This window comes from Sinocyclocheilus rhinocerous, unplaced genomic scaffold (assembly GCF_001515625.1).
Source record: "Sinocyclocheilus rhinocerous isolate Xijiao unplaced genomic scaffold, SAMN03320098_v1.1 scaffold5130, whole genome shotgun sequence".
NCBI lineage: Eukaryota > Metazoa > Chordata > Actinopteri > Cypriniformes > Cyprinidae > Sinocyclocheilus > Sinocyclocheilus rhinocerous.
In genome coordinates, this window is record NW_015644613.1 from 31,865 (window position 1) to 48,713 (window position 16,849).

General features: G+C 36.4%; 1 protein-coding gene across 1 annotated transcript in view; it reads left to right on the forward strand.

Annotated features, from left to right (window-relative positions):
- The window catches only part of LOC107758358 (glutamate receptor ionotropic, NMDA 2B-like), a 25,420-nt gene extending 9,127 nt beyond the window's left edge, over positions 1 to 16,293 (forward strand). Inside the window, exons 3-5 of the mRNA XM_016576068.1 lie at positions 3,083 to 3,200; positions 3,895 to 3,968; positions 15,421 to 16,293. Of these exons, the coding sequence (XP_016431554.1) occupies positions 15,439 to 16,053 (615 nt within the window). The 5' untranslated portion in view covers positions 3,083 to 3,200; positions 3,895 to 3,968; positions 15,421 to 15,438 and the 3' untranslated portion in view covers positions 16,054 to 16,293. The remainder of the gene's footprint in view (positions 1 to 3,082; positions 3,201 to 3,894; positions 3,969 to 15,420) is intronic.
- Positions 16,294 to 16,849: the final 556 nt, after the last annotated feature.

Sequence of the window (16,849 nt, forward strand, 5' to 3'; positions counted from 1 at the left end):
TTAGGTCTTATTTATATATATATATATATATATATATATATATATATAAAACACACCTTGCTATGTGCACTGTGCTAGACTAACTGAGACTTGTCACAGCGCTTGTATATTGTTGCTCTCTCGTTGGTCTGATTGCTTCTACTTTGTAAGTTGCTTTAGATAAAAGTGTCTGCTAAATGACTAAATGTAAATGTAAAAGAAAAAGATAATTAATACTACTAACTAAAGATTTTGAAATTATTCTAATAAAAAGATGTAATACTTTGTGGATGTTTATTTACATTTATTTGTCCTAAGTGATTTACATTGCATTCAATCTCTACATGCTTATTTCATCATTTTATTTTATCATTGGTTTTTAAAGATGCAATATGCATCTTTTATCAAATTTGACCTGAATTTGTATTTATATTTATATTTATTGCCTGATTTGGTGTAGAAACTTGTTTTTCCAATCAATTTAAAACCTATAGAAAACATCTCTCTCTGTCCTGAAGATATGCTGAGATTATTAGAATAAAAATATGTATTACATTAAAGGGGTCAAATGATGCGATTTCAAGTTTTCCTTTCTCTTTGGAGTGTTACAAGCTGTTCGTGAATAGATAAGATCCCTAAAGTTGCAAAGAGCATGGACCTTTTCCTGGACTGTTCCCAGCTGCTGGAACAACCTGCCTATCTCAATCCCAGCAGCTGAGTCTTTGGCCATTTTCAGAAAACATTTAAATACACATCTTTTTTGCCAGCACCTGACCAATTAATACTAGCACTTACATATTCTATTCTATTCTATACTATTCTATTCTATTCTATTAGGTCTCATTTATATAAGGCGCTGTGTTTCGTTGTGAAAGCGAAACTACTTTGTTTGGTCTTCCAAAAGAGGACACAACTAGAAATCAGTGGTTAAGTTGTATTTACAACACTGTTCCAGAACAGTTCAACCCAAATATTCAGATTTGTGCAGAGCATTTTATGGAGGATGAGGACTGTATCCTGGGAGAGTAGCCGCCGGTGTTCCGGTGAATTCAGTTCCCTTTTCCCCTTCGGCGCGCATGCTGACCACAGTCTATGATGCTGACAAATAATGCTGACTCACAGCCTGAAGGTACGTTTTCATATTTAAAGGATTTGCCACTGACGATTCAAACGCAAGTTTTGGGCAGTGTAGAGTAGCGCTTGTTGTTTGTCATTTCGCCGATCACAAATGCAGACATGGTTTTATGTTTACGAGGCGCGATGCAACGCAACTCGTAGGAGAAACAATAATGTACAGTATGTGGAAAATAATGTGTTTTTTTTAACTTTAAACCGCATAAACACATTTCATTACACCAAATACACAAAATAATGTTCTTTTTAGCAACATCACATGACCCCTTTAATAAACCATTTCTACTTTGAAGACATTTACCCTAAGTGCCTTGCATTGCATTGCATTCTAGTGGTTTATTTGATTATGTATTATTATTTATAGTGTAGCTGCTGTGTGCATCTTAGTACATTTTACCTGAATTTGACCAAACACACAGATATTTAGCTTTTGTCTGATTTAAAACCTGTAGGTTTGATCAGAAACGTCTCTCCGCTCAGGGGAAGCAATGTGAGACTGAACAGCTGAACAGAGCAGTGCTGTAGTGGAGGAGACACAGCGCTGCTCCTGCTGCACACGCCGCAATGCCACATTCACACCTGTTTATACCTGCCAGACGCGCAGCGAGCGACACTCCAGACACCTGAGAGACGCCAACACAAACAAACACCTCCGTGCAGCCATCGCGTCCTCACACCGCCTCGCCCGTTCAGCACAGAATGAGAGCGACTTCATATGAACACACGAGTTCACACTCACGTACTCACACTCACGTACTCACACACACTCACTCACACACACACACACACACACACACATGTACTCTCACTCACTCACTCACTCACTCACTCACTCACTCACTCACTCACTCACTCACTCACTCACTCACTCACTCACTCACTCACTCACTCACTCACTCACTCACTCACTCACTCACTCACTCACTCACTCACTCACTCACTCACTCACTCACTCACTCACTCACTCACTCACTCACTCACTCACTCACTCACTCACTCACTCACTCACTCACTCACTCACTCACTCACTCACTCACTCACTCACTCACTCACTCACTCACTCACTCACTCACTCACTCACTCACTCACTCACTCACTCACTCACTCACTCACTCACTCACTCACTCACTCACTCACTCACTCACTCACTCACTCACTCACTCACTCACTCACTCACACACACACACGCACGCTCGCTCGCACGCACGCACGCACGCACACACACATCATATTTACACATTTCCCTCTTGAAATAATCGTTTGCTGGTTTTACAGTAGGCTGCTGGTTTTACAGGATAGTTTATATTATCCTGCAGTTCTTCCTATAAAGTTTTTCTGCATACATGCAGTGTAGTTACATAAAGCGATATATACTATATGGCAAGTCTCAACTTCTTGATTTATGTCATTGCAGAATTGGCCAGCTCCAATTTGATAACGCCACTGTAAGGCATGAAGATATTAAGATATTATAAGCATTAACATCAGCTGCTTTTAAACTGTATTGTGAATATAAAAATTGACTTGAATTTAACTTCATTTAGAGATGATTAGAGAGTTGTAATTACATTGTTTATAATAAAATATTTAATACTGCGCTTACGTAGTCAGAATATTGTTGTGGTTTCTGATTTGGATCACAAACGCTGTTTTTGCACACGATTCTTTTCACGTACGTCTTAAATGTGTGATAGTTTGTTCTTTTTCTCTACTTTTTTGCCTACTAAACTTTGATAAAACACAAACTCATAGAAAGAGAAAACAATTTAACAGAGAACATTTATGTAAATGATTTTGTTCTCAGTGAATTTGAACGTGAGTGTGTGTGAGTGTGTGTGAGTGTGTGTGTCTGAGTGAGACAGAGAGAGAGAGAGAGTGTGTGTGTGTGTCTGAGTGAGAGAGAGAGAGAGAGTCTGTGTGTGTGTGTGTGTGAGTTCTGTCTGAAAATGAAGGTCTTTTCTCTCTGCAGACGCTCTGAAAACCAGGACGCTGAAGATCAGCAGCTCCAGAGGGCAAACACACACAAACACACACAATTACAAGAACAGAGAGAAATACTGCAGACCGACTGCTCTCAGTGTCCACAGGTAACATACATACACACACACACACACACACACATACATACACACACACACATACACACTCACTCATCTTAATGAGATATTGCATAGACTTCCATTGATTTTCTATCAGGTTAATGTTACATCAACAACATCTTCTGGCTGATATGTAAGACGTTTTAGCTAGCGAGGACCAGTGAAATGTCCTCATCGGTGGGCTGTCAAAGTATTTCACGATATAAGTGAGGACATTTGGTCCCTACAAGTATAGTCAAAACAAGTACAGTACACACAGAGAAACAGATGCACGCTATACACACACACACACATACCCACACACATACACACTCACTCATCTTAATGAGATATTGCATAGACTTCCATTGATTTTCTATCAGGTTAATGTTACATCAACAACATCTTCTGGCTGATATGTAAGACGTTTTAGCTAGCGAGGACCAGTGAAATGTCCTCATCGGTGGGCTGTCAAAGTATTTCACGATATAAGTGAGGACATTTGGTCCCTACAAGTATAGTCAAAACAAGTACAGTACACACAGAGAAACAGATGCACGCTATACACACACACACACACACACACACACACACAGATGCTTTATTGATTGTGAGGTGCATTAGTCAATCACTCTATTTTGAATATATAAAGAATATTTCACATATGTTCCACTAATACTGATGTGTTTGTGTGTGTGTGCAGTAGGGTATGAGAACGCTACAGCATCATGTGGTTTCTGAGATGGAGGAGTGAGAGTTCGGCTGAAAACACACAAGGTGAGACACACAGACACACACACACACACACACACCCCTGCCATTGACCTCTTTCAGTATTTTCATCAGTTTCATTATTCGTTGTGTTCATGAGGCTGTTTTTCTCACATTGTCCATCGGCTGCTGAGTTTTGACTGTCAGATGTTTGATCACATAAAGATGGCAACACACACACACACACACACACACACACATACGGTAATCTGTGATAATCTGTGATAAAGCTGCTGCTCTCATCAGAGTTTCACACAAATCAAATCTCATCAACTCAACACACACTTACTGTCATTCGGAGAAACACAAGTGTGTGTGTGTATCTGTGTGTGTGTTTCAAGGGATCATTCAGCCAAACTCATCCTCATTTAGTCCTGGTCCAGAACAGTGTGCTGGTTCAGGACGTGTTTTACTGAGCTCCGTTACAGTCACACTGCTAAACGTACGACTGCTGCTCTTCAGAGCCGTTCACACCAGGAAAGATCACTGTAAACATCATTATAACCAGAAAGTGTTATAATCGAGAATAAGCGAATAAGAGCATTGTGAATTCTGCAGCACAACTGTAACGATAACGACACAGAGGAACGATATTGTTGGAATCACTTTCAGAAATATTTTTCTTTCAGCTGATAAACGATAAAAGTATTGACAGCCAGTCAGAATCCATCTGACTTGTATAGATTGTTATATTTATTGTTACAGTTATCGTTATTGTTATAGTTATTTTTATTTATGGTTATTGTTATTGATATAAGTATTGTTATTGTTATACTTATTGTTAGTTATCATTAGTTATTGTTATAGTTATCACTATAATTGTCATTAGTTATGTTTATAGTTGTAGTTATAATTAATTAGTATAGTTATAATTAGTTTTAGTTATAGCTAATTAGTTATAGTTATCATTAGTAGTTATAGTTATTGTAATCATTAGTTATGGTTATAGTTATCTCATTAGAGTTATTGTTATAATTGTTATCGTTATCATTAGTAATTGTTATAGTTATCATTAGTTATTGTTACGATTATAGTTATTGTTATAGTTATCATAGTAATTGTTGTAGTTGTTGTTGTTATAGTTATAATCATTATAGTTGTCATTAGTAATTCTTATAGTTATTGTAATAGTTATAATCAATTATGGTAATAGTCATTGTTATAGTTATCTTTAAAATTATTGTCGTAATCGTTATCATTAGCTATTGTAGTTATGCTTATATTTAGTTAGTTAGTTTTGGTTACAATTTTGTTATGGTTATCATTATAGTTGTTGTTATGGATGTAACATGGTTATGTCATGGTTATTGTTATTGTATCATTATTGTTGTTGTACTCATTATAGTTATTGTTATAGTTATAATTATGGTTTTGTTTACAGTTCTGGTTACAGCTGTAATTCTAGTCATTGTTCTGGTTATTATTATAATTCTAGTCATTGTTCTGGTTATTATTATAATTCTAGTCATTGTTCTGGTTATTATTGTAATTCTAGTCATTGTTCTGGTTATTATTGTAATTCTGGTCGTTGTTCTGGTTACAGTTATAATTCTAATCATTGTTTTTTGATTGATTGATTAAGTTTATTTCGAGCAAAATATATATATATAGCTTCAATTATGGTCATTGATGTTGATCTCTTTGCTCTAAAACCATACTGACTTTCATTTATTATATCATATTTTAATAGAATGTCTAAAGTGTTACCATACATTTTTCTAATCTATCATTAAATAATTTCTCTAAAATTTTTGAAAATTGAGGTAGCAGAGAGACCGGTCTATAGTTTGTGAAGATGTGCTTGTTTCCATTTTTATGCATTGGTATTACTTTTGCAGTTTTCATTTTATTTGGAAATATTCCAGTCTGAAATGATTCATTGCTTATGTACGTTAGAGGTTTTGAAATACTATTTATTACTTTTTTAATTAGTGTCATATCTATGTCATAACAATCAGTAGATGTTTTATTTTTGCATTTATTAACAATAGTTTTAATCTCTGTCTCACTCGCATCAGAGAGAAAGATGGTCTTCGCATTCCTGTCTATAAATGACTCACTCAATTTATTACTTCCATACTCAGGAATTATTGCTGCTAAATCTGGTCCAACATTTACAAAAAATTAATTGAAACTATTTACTATATTATGCATATTAAAGTTTTCACCATTCATATCAATAAAATAATCTGGATATGGATTCTTATTTGTTTTATCTTTAATTAAACTATTTAGTATACCCCATACCCCTTTAATATTATTTTTGTTTTCATTTAATACATTTTTATAGTATAATTTCTTACTAGTTCTTATTATATTAGTCAATTTATTTTTATATGATTTATATCTGTTTTCACGTTCTTTTGTCCTTAATTTAATAAATTGTCTATATAGAGTATTTTTCTTTTTACAAGCATTTTGTAAACCCTTAGTTAACCATGGACATTTTATACATTTATTTTTGTAGTTGATTCGACGAATGGGACAGTTTTTGTTATATAATGTGCTAAATATTTCTAAAAAACTATTGTACGCTCTATCCACATCTTTCTCTCTGTATACAATGTTCCAGTCTTGTTCCATTAAGTCGTAATTGAGTGAATTAATTGCTTCTTCTGTCCTTGTATGTTTCTATATAGATTTTTGGGGAGTTTTGTTATTTTTATAATTGTCATCATACAATGTGAAGACTGGCAGATGGTTAGTTATGTCACATATCATTAGGCCACTGACATTAGTGTATTCAATGTTATTTGTGAAAATATTATCAATGAGTGTGGCACTGTGTGAAGTAATTCTACTGGGTCTAGTGATGGTTGGGTATAAACTCATACTGTACATCCTGTTCACAAATTCATCATATAATTCTAGTCATTGTTCTGGTTACGGTTATAATTATAGTCATTGTTCTGGTTATTATTGTAATTCTAGTCACTGTTCCGGTTACAGATATAATTCTAGTAATTGTTCTGGTTACGGTTATAATTCTAGTCATTGTTCTGGTTATAGTTGTAATTCTAGTCATTGTTCTGGTTATTATTATAATTCTAGTCATTGTTCTGGTTACGGTTATAATTATAGTCATTGTTCTGGTTATTATTGTAATTCTAGTCACTGTTCTGGTTACAGATATAATTCTAGTAATTGTTCTGGTTACGGATATAATTCTAGTAATTATTCTGGTTACTGTTATAATTCTAGTCATTGTTCTGGTTATAATTATAATTCTAGTCATTGTTCTGGTTACGGATATAATTCTAGTAATTGTTCTGGTTACGGATATAATTCTAGTAATTGTTCTGGTTACGGATATAATTCTAGTAATTGTTCTGGTTACGGATATAATTCTAGTAATTGTTCTGGTTACGGATATAATTCTAGTAATTGTTCTGGTTACGGATATAATTCTAGTAATTGTTCTGGTTACGGATATAATTCTAGTAATTGTTCTGGTTACGGATATAATTCTAGTAATTGTTCTGGTTACGGATATAATTCTAGTAATTGTTCTGGTTACGGATATAATTCTAGTAATTGTTCTGGTTACGGATATAATTCTAGTAATTGTTCTGGTTACGGATATAATTCTAGTAATTGTTCTGGTTACGGATATAATTCTAGTAATTGTTCTGGTTACGGATATAATTCTAGTAATTGTTCTGGTTACGGATATAATTCTAGTAATTGTTCTGGTTACGGATATAATTCTAGTAATTGTTCTGGTTACGGATATAATTCTAGTAATTGTTCTGGTTACGGATATAATTCTAGTAATTGTTCTGGTTACGGATATAATTCTAGTAATTGTTCTGGTTACGGATATAATTCTAGTAATTGTTCTGGTTACGGATATAATTCTAGTAATTGTTCTGGTTACGGATATAATTCTAGTAATTGTTCTGGTTACGGATATAATTCTAGTAATTGTTCTGGTTACGGATATAATTCTAGTAATTGTTCTGGTTACGGATATAATTCTAGTAATTGTTCTGGTTACGGATATAATTCTAGTAATTGTTCTGGTTACGGATATAATTCTAGTAATTGTTCTGGTTACGGATATAATTCTAGTAATTGTTCTGGTTACGGATATAATTCTAGTAATTGTTCTGGTTACGGATATAATTCTAGTAATTGTTCTGGTTACGGATATAATTCTAGTAATTGTTCTGGTTACGGATATAATTCTAGTAATTGTTCTGGTTACGGATATAATTCTAGTAATTGTTCTGGTTACGGATATAATTCTAGTAATTGTTCTGGTTACGGATATAATTCTAGTAATTGTTCTGGTTACGGATATAATTCTAGTAATTGTTCTGGTTACGGATATAATTCTAGTAATTGTTCTGGTTACGGATATAATTCTAGTAATTGTTCTGGTTACGGATATAATTCTAGTAATTGTTCTGGTTACGGATATAATTCTAGTAATTGTTCTGGTTACGGATATAATTCTAGTAATTGTTCTGGTTACGGATATAATTCTAGTAATTGTTCTGGTTACGGATATAATTCTAGTAATTGTTCTGGTTACGGATATAATTCTAGTAATTGTTCTGGTTACGGATATAATTCTAGTAATTGTTCTGGTTACGGATATAATTCTAGTAATTGTTCTGGTTACGGATATAATTCTAGTAATTGTTCTGGTTACGGATATAATTCTAGTAATTGTTCTGGTTACGGATATAATTCTAGTAATTGTTCTGGTTACGGATATAATTCTAGTAATTGTTCTGGTTACGGATATAATTCTAGTAATTGTTCTGGTTACGGATATAATTCTAGTAATTGTTCTGGTTACGGATATAATTCTAGTAATTGTTCTGGTTACGGATATAATTCTAGTAATTGTTCTGGTTACGGATATAATTCTAGTAATTGTTCTGGTTACGGATATAATTCTAGTAATTGTTCTGGTTACGGATATAATTCTAGTAATTGTTCTGGTTACGGATATAATTCTAGTAATTGTTCTGGTTACGGATATAATTCTAGTAATTGTTCTGGTTACGGATATAATTCTAGTAATTGTTCTGGTTACGGATATAATTCTAGTAATTGTTCTGGTTACGGATATAATTCTAGTAATTGTTCTGGTTACGGATATAATTCTAGTAATTGTTCTGGTTACGGATATAATTCTAGTAATTGTTCTGGTTACGGATATAATTCTAGTAATTGTTCTGGTTACGGATATAATTCTAGTAATTGTTCTGGTTACGGATATAATTCTAGTAATTGTTCTGGTTACGGATATAATTCTAGTAATTGTTCTGGTTACGGATATAATTCTAGTAATTGTTCTGGTTACGGATATAATTCTAGTAATTGTTCTGGTTACGGATATAATTCTAGTAATTGTTCTGGTTACGGATATAATTCTAGTAATTGTTCTGGTTACGGATATAATTCTAGTAATTGTTCTGGTTACGGATATAATTCTAGTAATTGTTCTGGTTACGGATATAATTCTAGTAATTGTTCTGGTTACGGTTATAATTCTAGTCATTGTTCTGGTTACGGTTATAATTCCAGTCATTGTTCTGGTTATTATTATAATTCTAGTAATTGTTCTGGTTACGGTTATAATTCTAGTCACTGTTCTGGTTACAGATACAATTCTAGTAATTATTCTGGTTACGGATACAATTCTAGTAATTATTCTGGTTACGGATATAATTCTAGTAATTGTTCTGGTTACGGTTATAATTATAGTCATTGTTCTGGTTATAATTATAATTCTAGTCATTTTTCTGGTTATAATTATAATTCTAGTCATTGTTCTGGTTATTATTGTAATTCTAATCATTGTTCTGCTTACAGATATAATTCTAATCATTGTTATGGTTCTGGTTATAATTCTAGACATTGTTCTGGTTACAGATATAATTCTAATCATTGTTCTGGTTATTATTGTAATTCTAGTCATTGTTTTTGTTACAGATATAATTCTAGTCATTGTTCTGGTTTTTATTACAATTTTAGTCATTGTTCTGGTTGTTATTATAATTGTAGTCATTGTTCTGGTTATAATTATAATTCTAGTCATTGTTCTGGTTACAGTTATAATTCTAGTCATATTTGTGGTTACAGATATAATTCTAATCATTGTTCTGGTTATGGTTATAATTCTAGTCATTGTTCTGGTTACGGTTATAATTCCAGTCATTGTTCTGGTTGTTATTGTAATTCTAGTCATTGTTCTGGTTATTATTATAATTGTAGTCATTTTTCTGGTTATTATTGTAATACTAGTCATTGTTCTGGTTATGGTTACAATTCTAGTCATTGTTCTGGGTACAGTTATAATTCTAGTCATTGTTCTGCTTATTATAATTCTAGTCATTGTTCTGGGTACAGTTATAATTCTAGTCATTGTTCTGCTTATTATAATTCTAGTCATTGTTCTGGGTACAGTTATAATTCTAATCATTGTTTTGGTTATTATTATAATTCTAGTCATTGTTCTGGGTACAGTTATAATTCTAATCATTGTTTTGGTTATTATTATAATTCTAGTCATTGTTCTGGGGATCGGTGGTGTTGGCTGGGCTGGTGTTGGACTCGTCCTCATCCACAGATGGGTGTTAGATCAGCCGATGTTGCTGTGATCACTCATCCGGTGATTTGGAGAAGCGTTGCTTTGATCAGTAGTTACCGTATTGTGAGATGTCATGATGACATTACAGAAGGCTTTAATTCTCCTGTTTTATTTAATGCCTCCTCAAATATTTGAGTCTTGTTGTAATTTATTTAATTTAGCTAATTAAGTGAATTAAGCCATTTTATGGCTGGAGAGAAAGAAAAGCTTCAGCAGGACTAGCAGAAATAAGTGATTGTGTGTGACTTCAGCTCGACTGTCCACATGTTGCTAACATCACTCCATTAATTACAATCACACACACACACACATCAGCAGACGGTGTTTGAGCAGATGGGCGGCTGTTAATGTGTTATCTGTTTACCAACCCATCGATCTGTGTGTGTGTGTGTGATGGAGTGTTGTGGTTTATTTTCATTTCTGATGGTGTAATTAGATCAGATTAATTTGAGATCATCATGTGTTGGCACTCATGATCACGCAGTGGCCGCACGTGTGCAGACTGACTGATTGATGAATAAATCAATGTCATGTGACACACCTCACACCTGCACCGCTTTAGTCTGAATGTGTGTGTGTGTTTCTCAGTGCTTTTGTTAAGATGATATCAATGGACTCTCAGTTCTTCTGTTCATAAATGTTCAGTAGACGTTTGCAGCAGTGTGTTCTGCTCTAGAGATTGTTTCTCATGAATAGTTTAAATTCTTGTCATCATTTAGTCTTCATCTCAGTCCCAGCCTGTGCGACTAAATGAACGTCCTAGTCGAAACTCTTCATTTAAGAACAGTGAAGCTTCAGCAGGATCGCAGAAGCATCATGAGAGTGTCAGAACGTCACACTGTTCCTGCTTCTGTGTTCCAGAGATGAAAGAGTCTCGCATGTGTTAGAAACATCATGAGAACACATGTTCATTCTGGTTCCTGTAAGGCTCATGTGTGTTTTTGTCTGCTGTCGTGTCTTTGTGGTGTGTTGTCATTCGTGGTCGAGAGAAGAGTTTTTTGTTCGGTATGTCAGTGTATCGGTTCAGGGTGTTGGTGTCTAAGTGCTTACGGGAGCAGTGTGTCTGCTCAGCTGCTTCTTGAAGGTTGTGATGGTCTCAGCGGTTCAGGTGGAGGTCAGCAGGAACAGAGATGATCGAGGGACTGCAGAGGGACTTCCTCGCTCATTTACTGACCTGAGCCGACAGGAGGAAGCGTTGACTGGTAGTAGTGACCACAGCTTCTTTTCCATCGTCCATCATTTTATTACATCCATGTACTATATTTCCATATTTAAGTCACAGTTTTTATTATCTGAAACGTGCAGAGACTTACATTCCAAAGCAGCTTATATAATGCAGTTAAGCGCACAAAACATTTGTTCTTGTGTTGAATGAGAGAGGAACATGAGCTTCAAGTTTATTTGTAAAGCACATTTCCCACAAACCAGTAGTTTCAGTTTCACTTTAAATAAATGTTTATAATAATGGCAGTATAATTTATTTTTGTTTTATACTTATACATTTAAATGTAAATATAAATTTAATACCTGGTCTGTTCTGAATAGTTACATTTAAAGGATTTGTTGTGGAGTTATGGGAACTAAAATATGTTTATAGTGTTTATGATGTTTGAAAATGTTTTGTTTTTCTTTGCCAATATTTTACATTATTTCTGAATGTAATAATAAAATGCGATAATAATAAAACATAATTTTTACCCATTGCGACTTATTTTCCGGATAATTCGGTATGTGGTTACAGACGTAAACAGTGAGTCGCTCTGAATCTCGCTGTCCTGTCCGAACACACACACACACGGTCCTCATCCATGTAATGTGCTCCTGAAATAGCCAAGTGAGCTGAAGCTGTAATCTGCGAAAAGCATCAATCAATCTCATTTCACTGATTACAGTGCGGTGTGAATGTCTGTGCATGTGTGTGTCTCATCTCATAAACAGGACTCTCTTATGCTAATTACAGTGATGTGAGTGGCTTCTGCAGAGGGGCGGAGCCTGAGTGTGTGTGTGTTTGTGAGGCCATCAACTGTATCGAGAGGTCTATTTTAATGGTTGCTATGGAAACAGAGTGGCCTAGAGAAGTGCAGATTCAGATATCTGAACTGTGTGTCAGTCTCTGCATCACAAATGCTTTCCTCTCCTCCATCGTGTGCTTTCTGTCACTCCGTCACATCCGTCTCTGAAGTGCAGCAGCATTCAGGACAGAATAACCTCCTCATTTAAAGGGTTAATCAACCCAAAAATCATTTACTTTCCCTAATGTCCATCCAAACCTGTATGACTGTCAAGTCAAGTCTCCTTTATTTATATAGTGCATTTAACAATACAGATTGTGTCAAAGCAACTTTACAGCATTAAATAGGAAAGTAGTGTGTCATTAATGCAAAATGACAATAGTAAACACTCAATTTGCAGTTAAAGGCAGTTCATCATTGAATTCAGTGATGTCATCATCCAGCTCAGTTCGACAGTGTTCTATGTTATTACATGCTGAGTTTTTAGGTCCGATAATTAACACCTTGTTTTTTTTCAGAATTTAGCAGTAAGAAATTACTCATCATCCCGTTTTTTATATCAACTATGCATTCCGTTAGTTTTTCAAATTGGTATGTTTCGCCGGGCCGCGAATAAATATAGAGCTGAGTATCATCAGCATAACAGTGAAAGCTAACACCGTGTTTCCTGATGATATCTCCCAAGGGTAACATGTAAAGCGTGAAAAGTAACGGCCCTAGTACTGAGCCTTGAGGTACTCCATACTGCACTTGTGATCGATATGATACCTCTTCATTCACTGCTACGAATTGATGGCAGTCAGATAAGTATGATTTGAACCATGCTAATGCACTTCCATTAATGCCAACAAAGTTTTCTAGTCTATTCAAAAGAATGTTGTGTTCAATAGTGTCGAACGCAGCGCTAAGATCCAGTAGCAGTAATAGAGAGATACAACCACAATCAGATGATAAGAGCAGGACATTTGTAACTCTAATGAGAGCAGTTTCAGTAAGACTGTAAGAATTGTAGAACCCAAAAGAAGACATATCGAAGAGCATTTGTGTTCAAACAACATTGGACCCCATTGACTGCCATTACATGGACAAAATCACAGACATTTTGTGTTTGACTGAAGAAAGTCAGTCATGTACACTGAACAAAATTATAAACGCAACACTTTTGTTTTTGCCCCCATTTTTCATGAATTTTGTTCAGTGTATGTGAGGAGTGAGATGAGTGAGACTAAATGATATCTGAGTCTAAGCGCTTCATCGCTCTATAATCACAGTCCATCTATCCGTCAGCAGCGATCATTACAGCGCTTGTGTAATGCGGCTCTGTGCGGTTGTACAGTGTGTAGGTGCCGGGTCGCCGCTCTCTCTGATCGTCAGGGGAGAGTTTATCTCATCCATAATAAACAGGCTGAAGATGCACGACGCTCCCATCAAATATTGATCTGCTGAGCATGAGCACGGCCGTCTGCTGCTGCACTATTCATGTGTGTCACAGACACCGCCGCTAACCGGACGCTTCTCAAACCATCAGTGAATGTCAGTCTCTCTCGCTTATGAAGAGACTTCAGTGTTTAGGGCTCACCCATAACAGGCGGAAGATGCACGACGCTCCCATCAAATATTGATCTGCTGAGCATGAGCACGGCCGTCTGCTGCTGCACTATTCATGTGTGTCACAGACACCGCCGCTAACCGGACGCTTCTCAAACCATCAGTGAATGTCAGTCTCTCTCGCTTATGAAGAGACTTCAGTGTTTAGGGCTCTTATCTGCTGACCTCTGTCCAAGGGCAGGTTAAAGGCTTCGATTTGTTGCTTTGAATTGTCTTTTATTGTCGTTTCATCTCGGTTGTTGTTCTTTTTTTCAAATCCTTTTTCATTCGTGCTGTTCCAGTGAAGTTTGAGATGAAGCTCCTCCAGTTTTTGGATCCCCTCCAGTGTGGAAACATTGCAGTTTTTCATTTATGTGCAGTGTTTTCCCCCAAATTTCTGATCTATTTAGAGTGCATTTGTTCTTCATGATTTTTATAAATAAATAAAATATAATAGAAATATTAAAATGTAGTTAATTTTTTTTCAGTATCATAATCATTACAATACATATGATTGATTATGATGCAGAATTAATCTAATAAATTTAACTAATGAAGTGTATAATTTGGCTATATTTGAATACAGTCATGTGTAAATGTTGGGTTGTTGAATTTTTTTAATAAATGCATTTATTGAATATTGATTAGTGGTTGTCAGATCGCTACGAATCTTGTAGCCTTATTTGCTCTTTTTTATTTATTTATTTATTTATTTTCGCTGTGAAGTCTTTAGGTTGTGGTGTGAAAATTTAAATTGGGTAAATATTTTGTTAATTTTGGGATAATCGTGTTTTCTGATGGTTTTGGTCATTTCATCTCTGTCTCTCTCGTTACGTTCAGTGTGAGTTTTTGGTCTGTGATGTTCAGTTTTGACAGGAACAGACTCTTTGGCCCAGAAACACTCAGCATTTGCAACATCTTTTGAAGTGGATTATATTAATATCAGTCTGTCAAATGAATGCTGTAAAACTGCTCGAATTTAATGGGCCACACAAGCGTTTCTCGCCGGTTCTCCTCTGAAACCCTCTGATCATTAGCACATGCTGTGCAATATTGTGAATTTCAGAATTCCAGGTGCTCGTTTACTGATTTCCTTTCACAATATTGTTTAACGAATGACATGTCAGAAAGATCCTCCCACTTTAGGAAATATAAAAACAATGGTGAGGTCATCTTTTTGCAAATATCTGCATTTAGACACTTGCTCATGAACGGATGTGCTGTAATCTCTGTCTGTCTGTTTATCTCGCAGGTTTTTTGCTCCTCCATCATGTCCGTCTGCATTTACCGTGGCTTAGCTCCACCCTCTCAGGCAAGGTGGGCGTGGCTTCATGTGTTGGCTCCGCTCCCGCGTCACTGGCCCTGCCCGTCGCTGCAGCAGCTGTTGGCCGTGTGTCTGCTGCTGCTGCTGCCGCCGCTGGCCATCCAATCACGGCGCGAGCGGGGCGGAGGGGGCGTGGCCCACTACATCCCATCATCGCTGGCGCAGTATCCGCCCATCTCCAAGTTGGTGCAGGGCCTGAGCATCGCGGTGGTGCTAGTGGGAAACTCCAGTGAGGTGGCGCTCGCCGGCACACGCGACAAAGACGACTTTGGCCACATGCCGCTGGCGCCCAACGTGGAGATGCTCACCATGAACGAGACGGACCCCAAGAGCATCATCAAGAGCATCTGCGACCTGATGACGGAGCACTGGCTGCAGGGCGTGGTGTTCGGAGACGACACCGATCAGGAGGCCATCGCGCAGATCCTGGATTTCATCTCCGCGCAGACGCACATCCCCATCCTGGGCGTGAAGGGAGGCTCCTCCATGATCATGGCCGCTAAGGTAAGGTGCATTCTGCAGAGATGCATGATGGGAAACTATGTATGTGTGTGTGTGTAAGGATGATGATGAGCCGCTGGAAGCGTCAGACACTGAGAGAAAATGATGGATGGCTGTGAGTCAGAGCTGCGCCCACGAGCTCTAAACGCTGCAAAATCACACCGCACTCGTCTCTCACTCTCCGCTAAACACGCCGATGAAGATGAAGATGAAGATGAAGAACCGCTGCTCGGCCCACGCGTCCTGCCTAGCGCTAACCACGCGCAACCTTCACAATGTCAAGCCATGAGCTTTACAGAGGAACTGGACGTTAAGTTCAGTGCTAGTCAGGTCACGCGTGTTAACTAGCACTTCATACAATACAGTTTTTTTTATTTTGCTTTTTGTTATTCAGAAAAATACAAAGAAAAACAAAGATGCAACGCACAAACAGCACAGAAGACATTTAAAAGAAAACTGAACAAATCACAGGACAAAGGAAAGAGACCAAATGGAAAAAAGCGCAATATAAATCTAAAAGTAGAGAATCGTTTAACAACAATAAAAAGAAGAATTGAGAGGGTTGAGCGGCTCCAGTCGCAGACTTTTTAATACTACAAAATGTTTTCATTTAAAGTCTTGACCAATATGTTATTTTCTCTAGGGATACAGATACAGAAAATGTTAGTATTAAAGGGGTCATATGATGCGATTTCAATTGTTCCTTTCTCTTTGGAGTGTTACAAGCTCTTGGTGCATAAAGAAGATCTGTAAAGTTGCAAAGACTAAAGTCTCAAATCCAAAGAGATATTCTTTATAAAAGTTAAGACTCGTCCACGCCTACCTAAAACGGCTCGTTCTAACACACCCCCACATA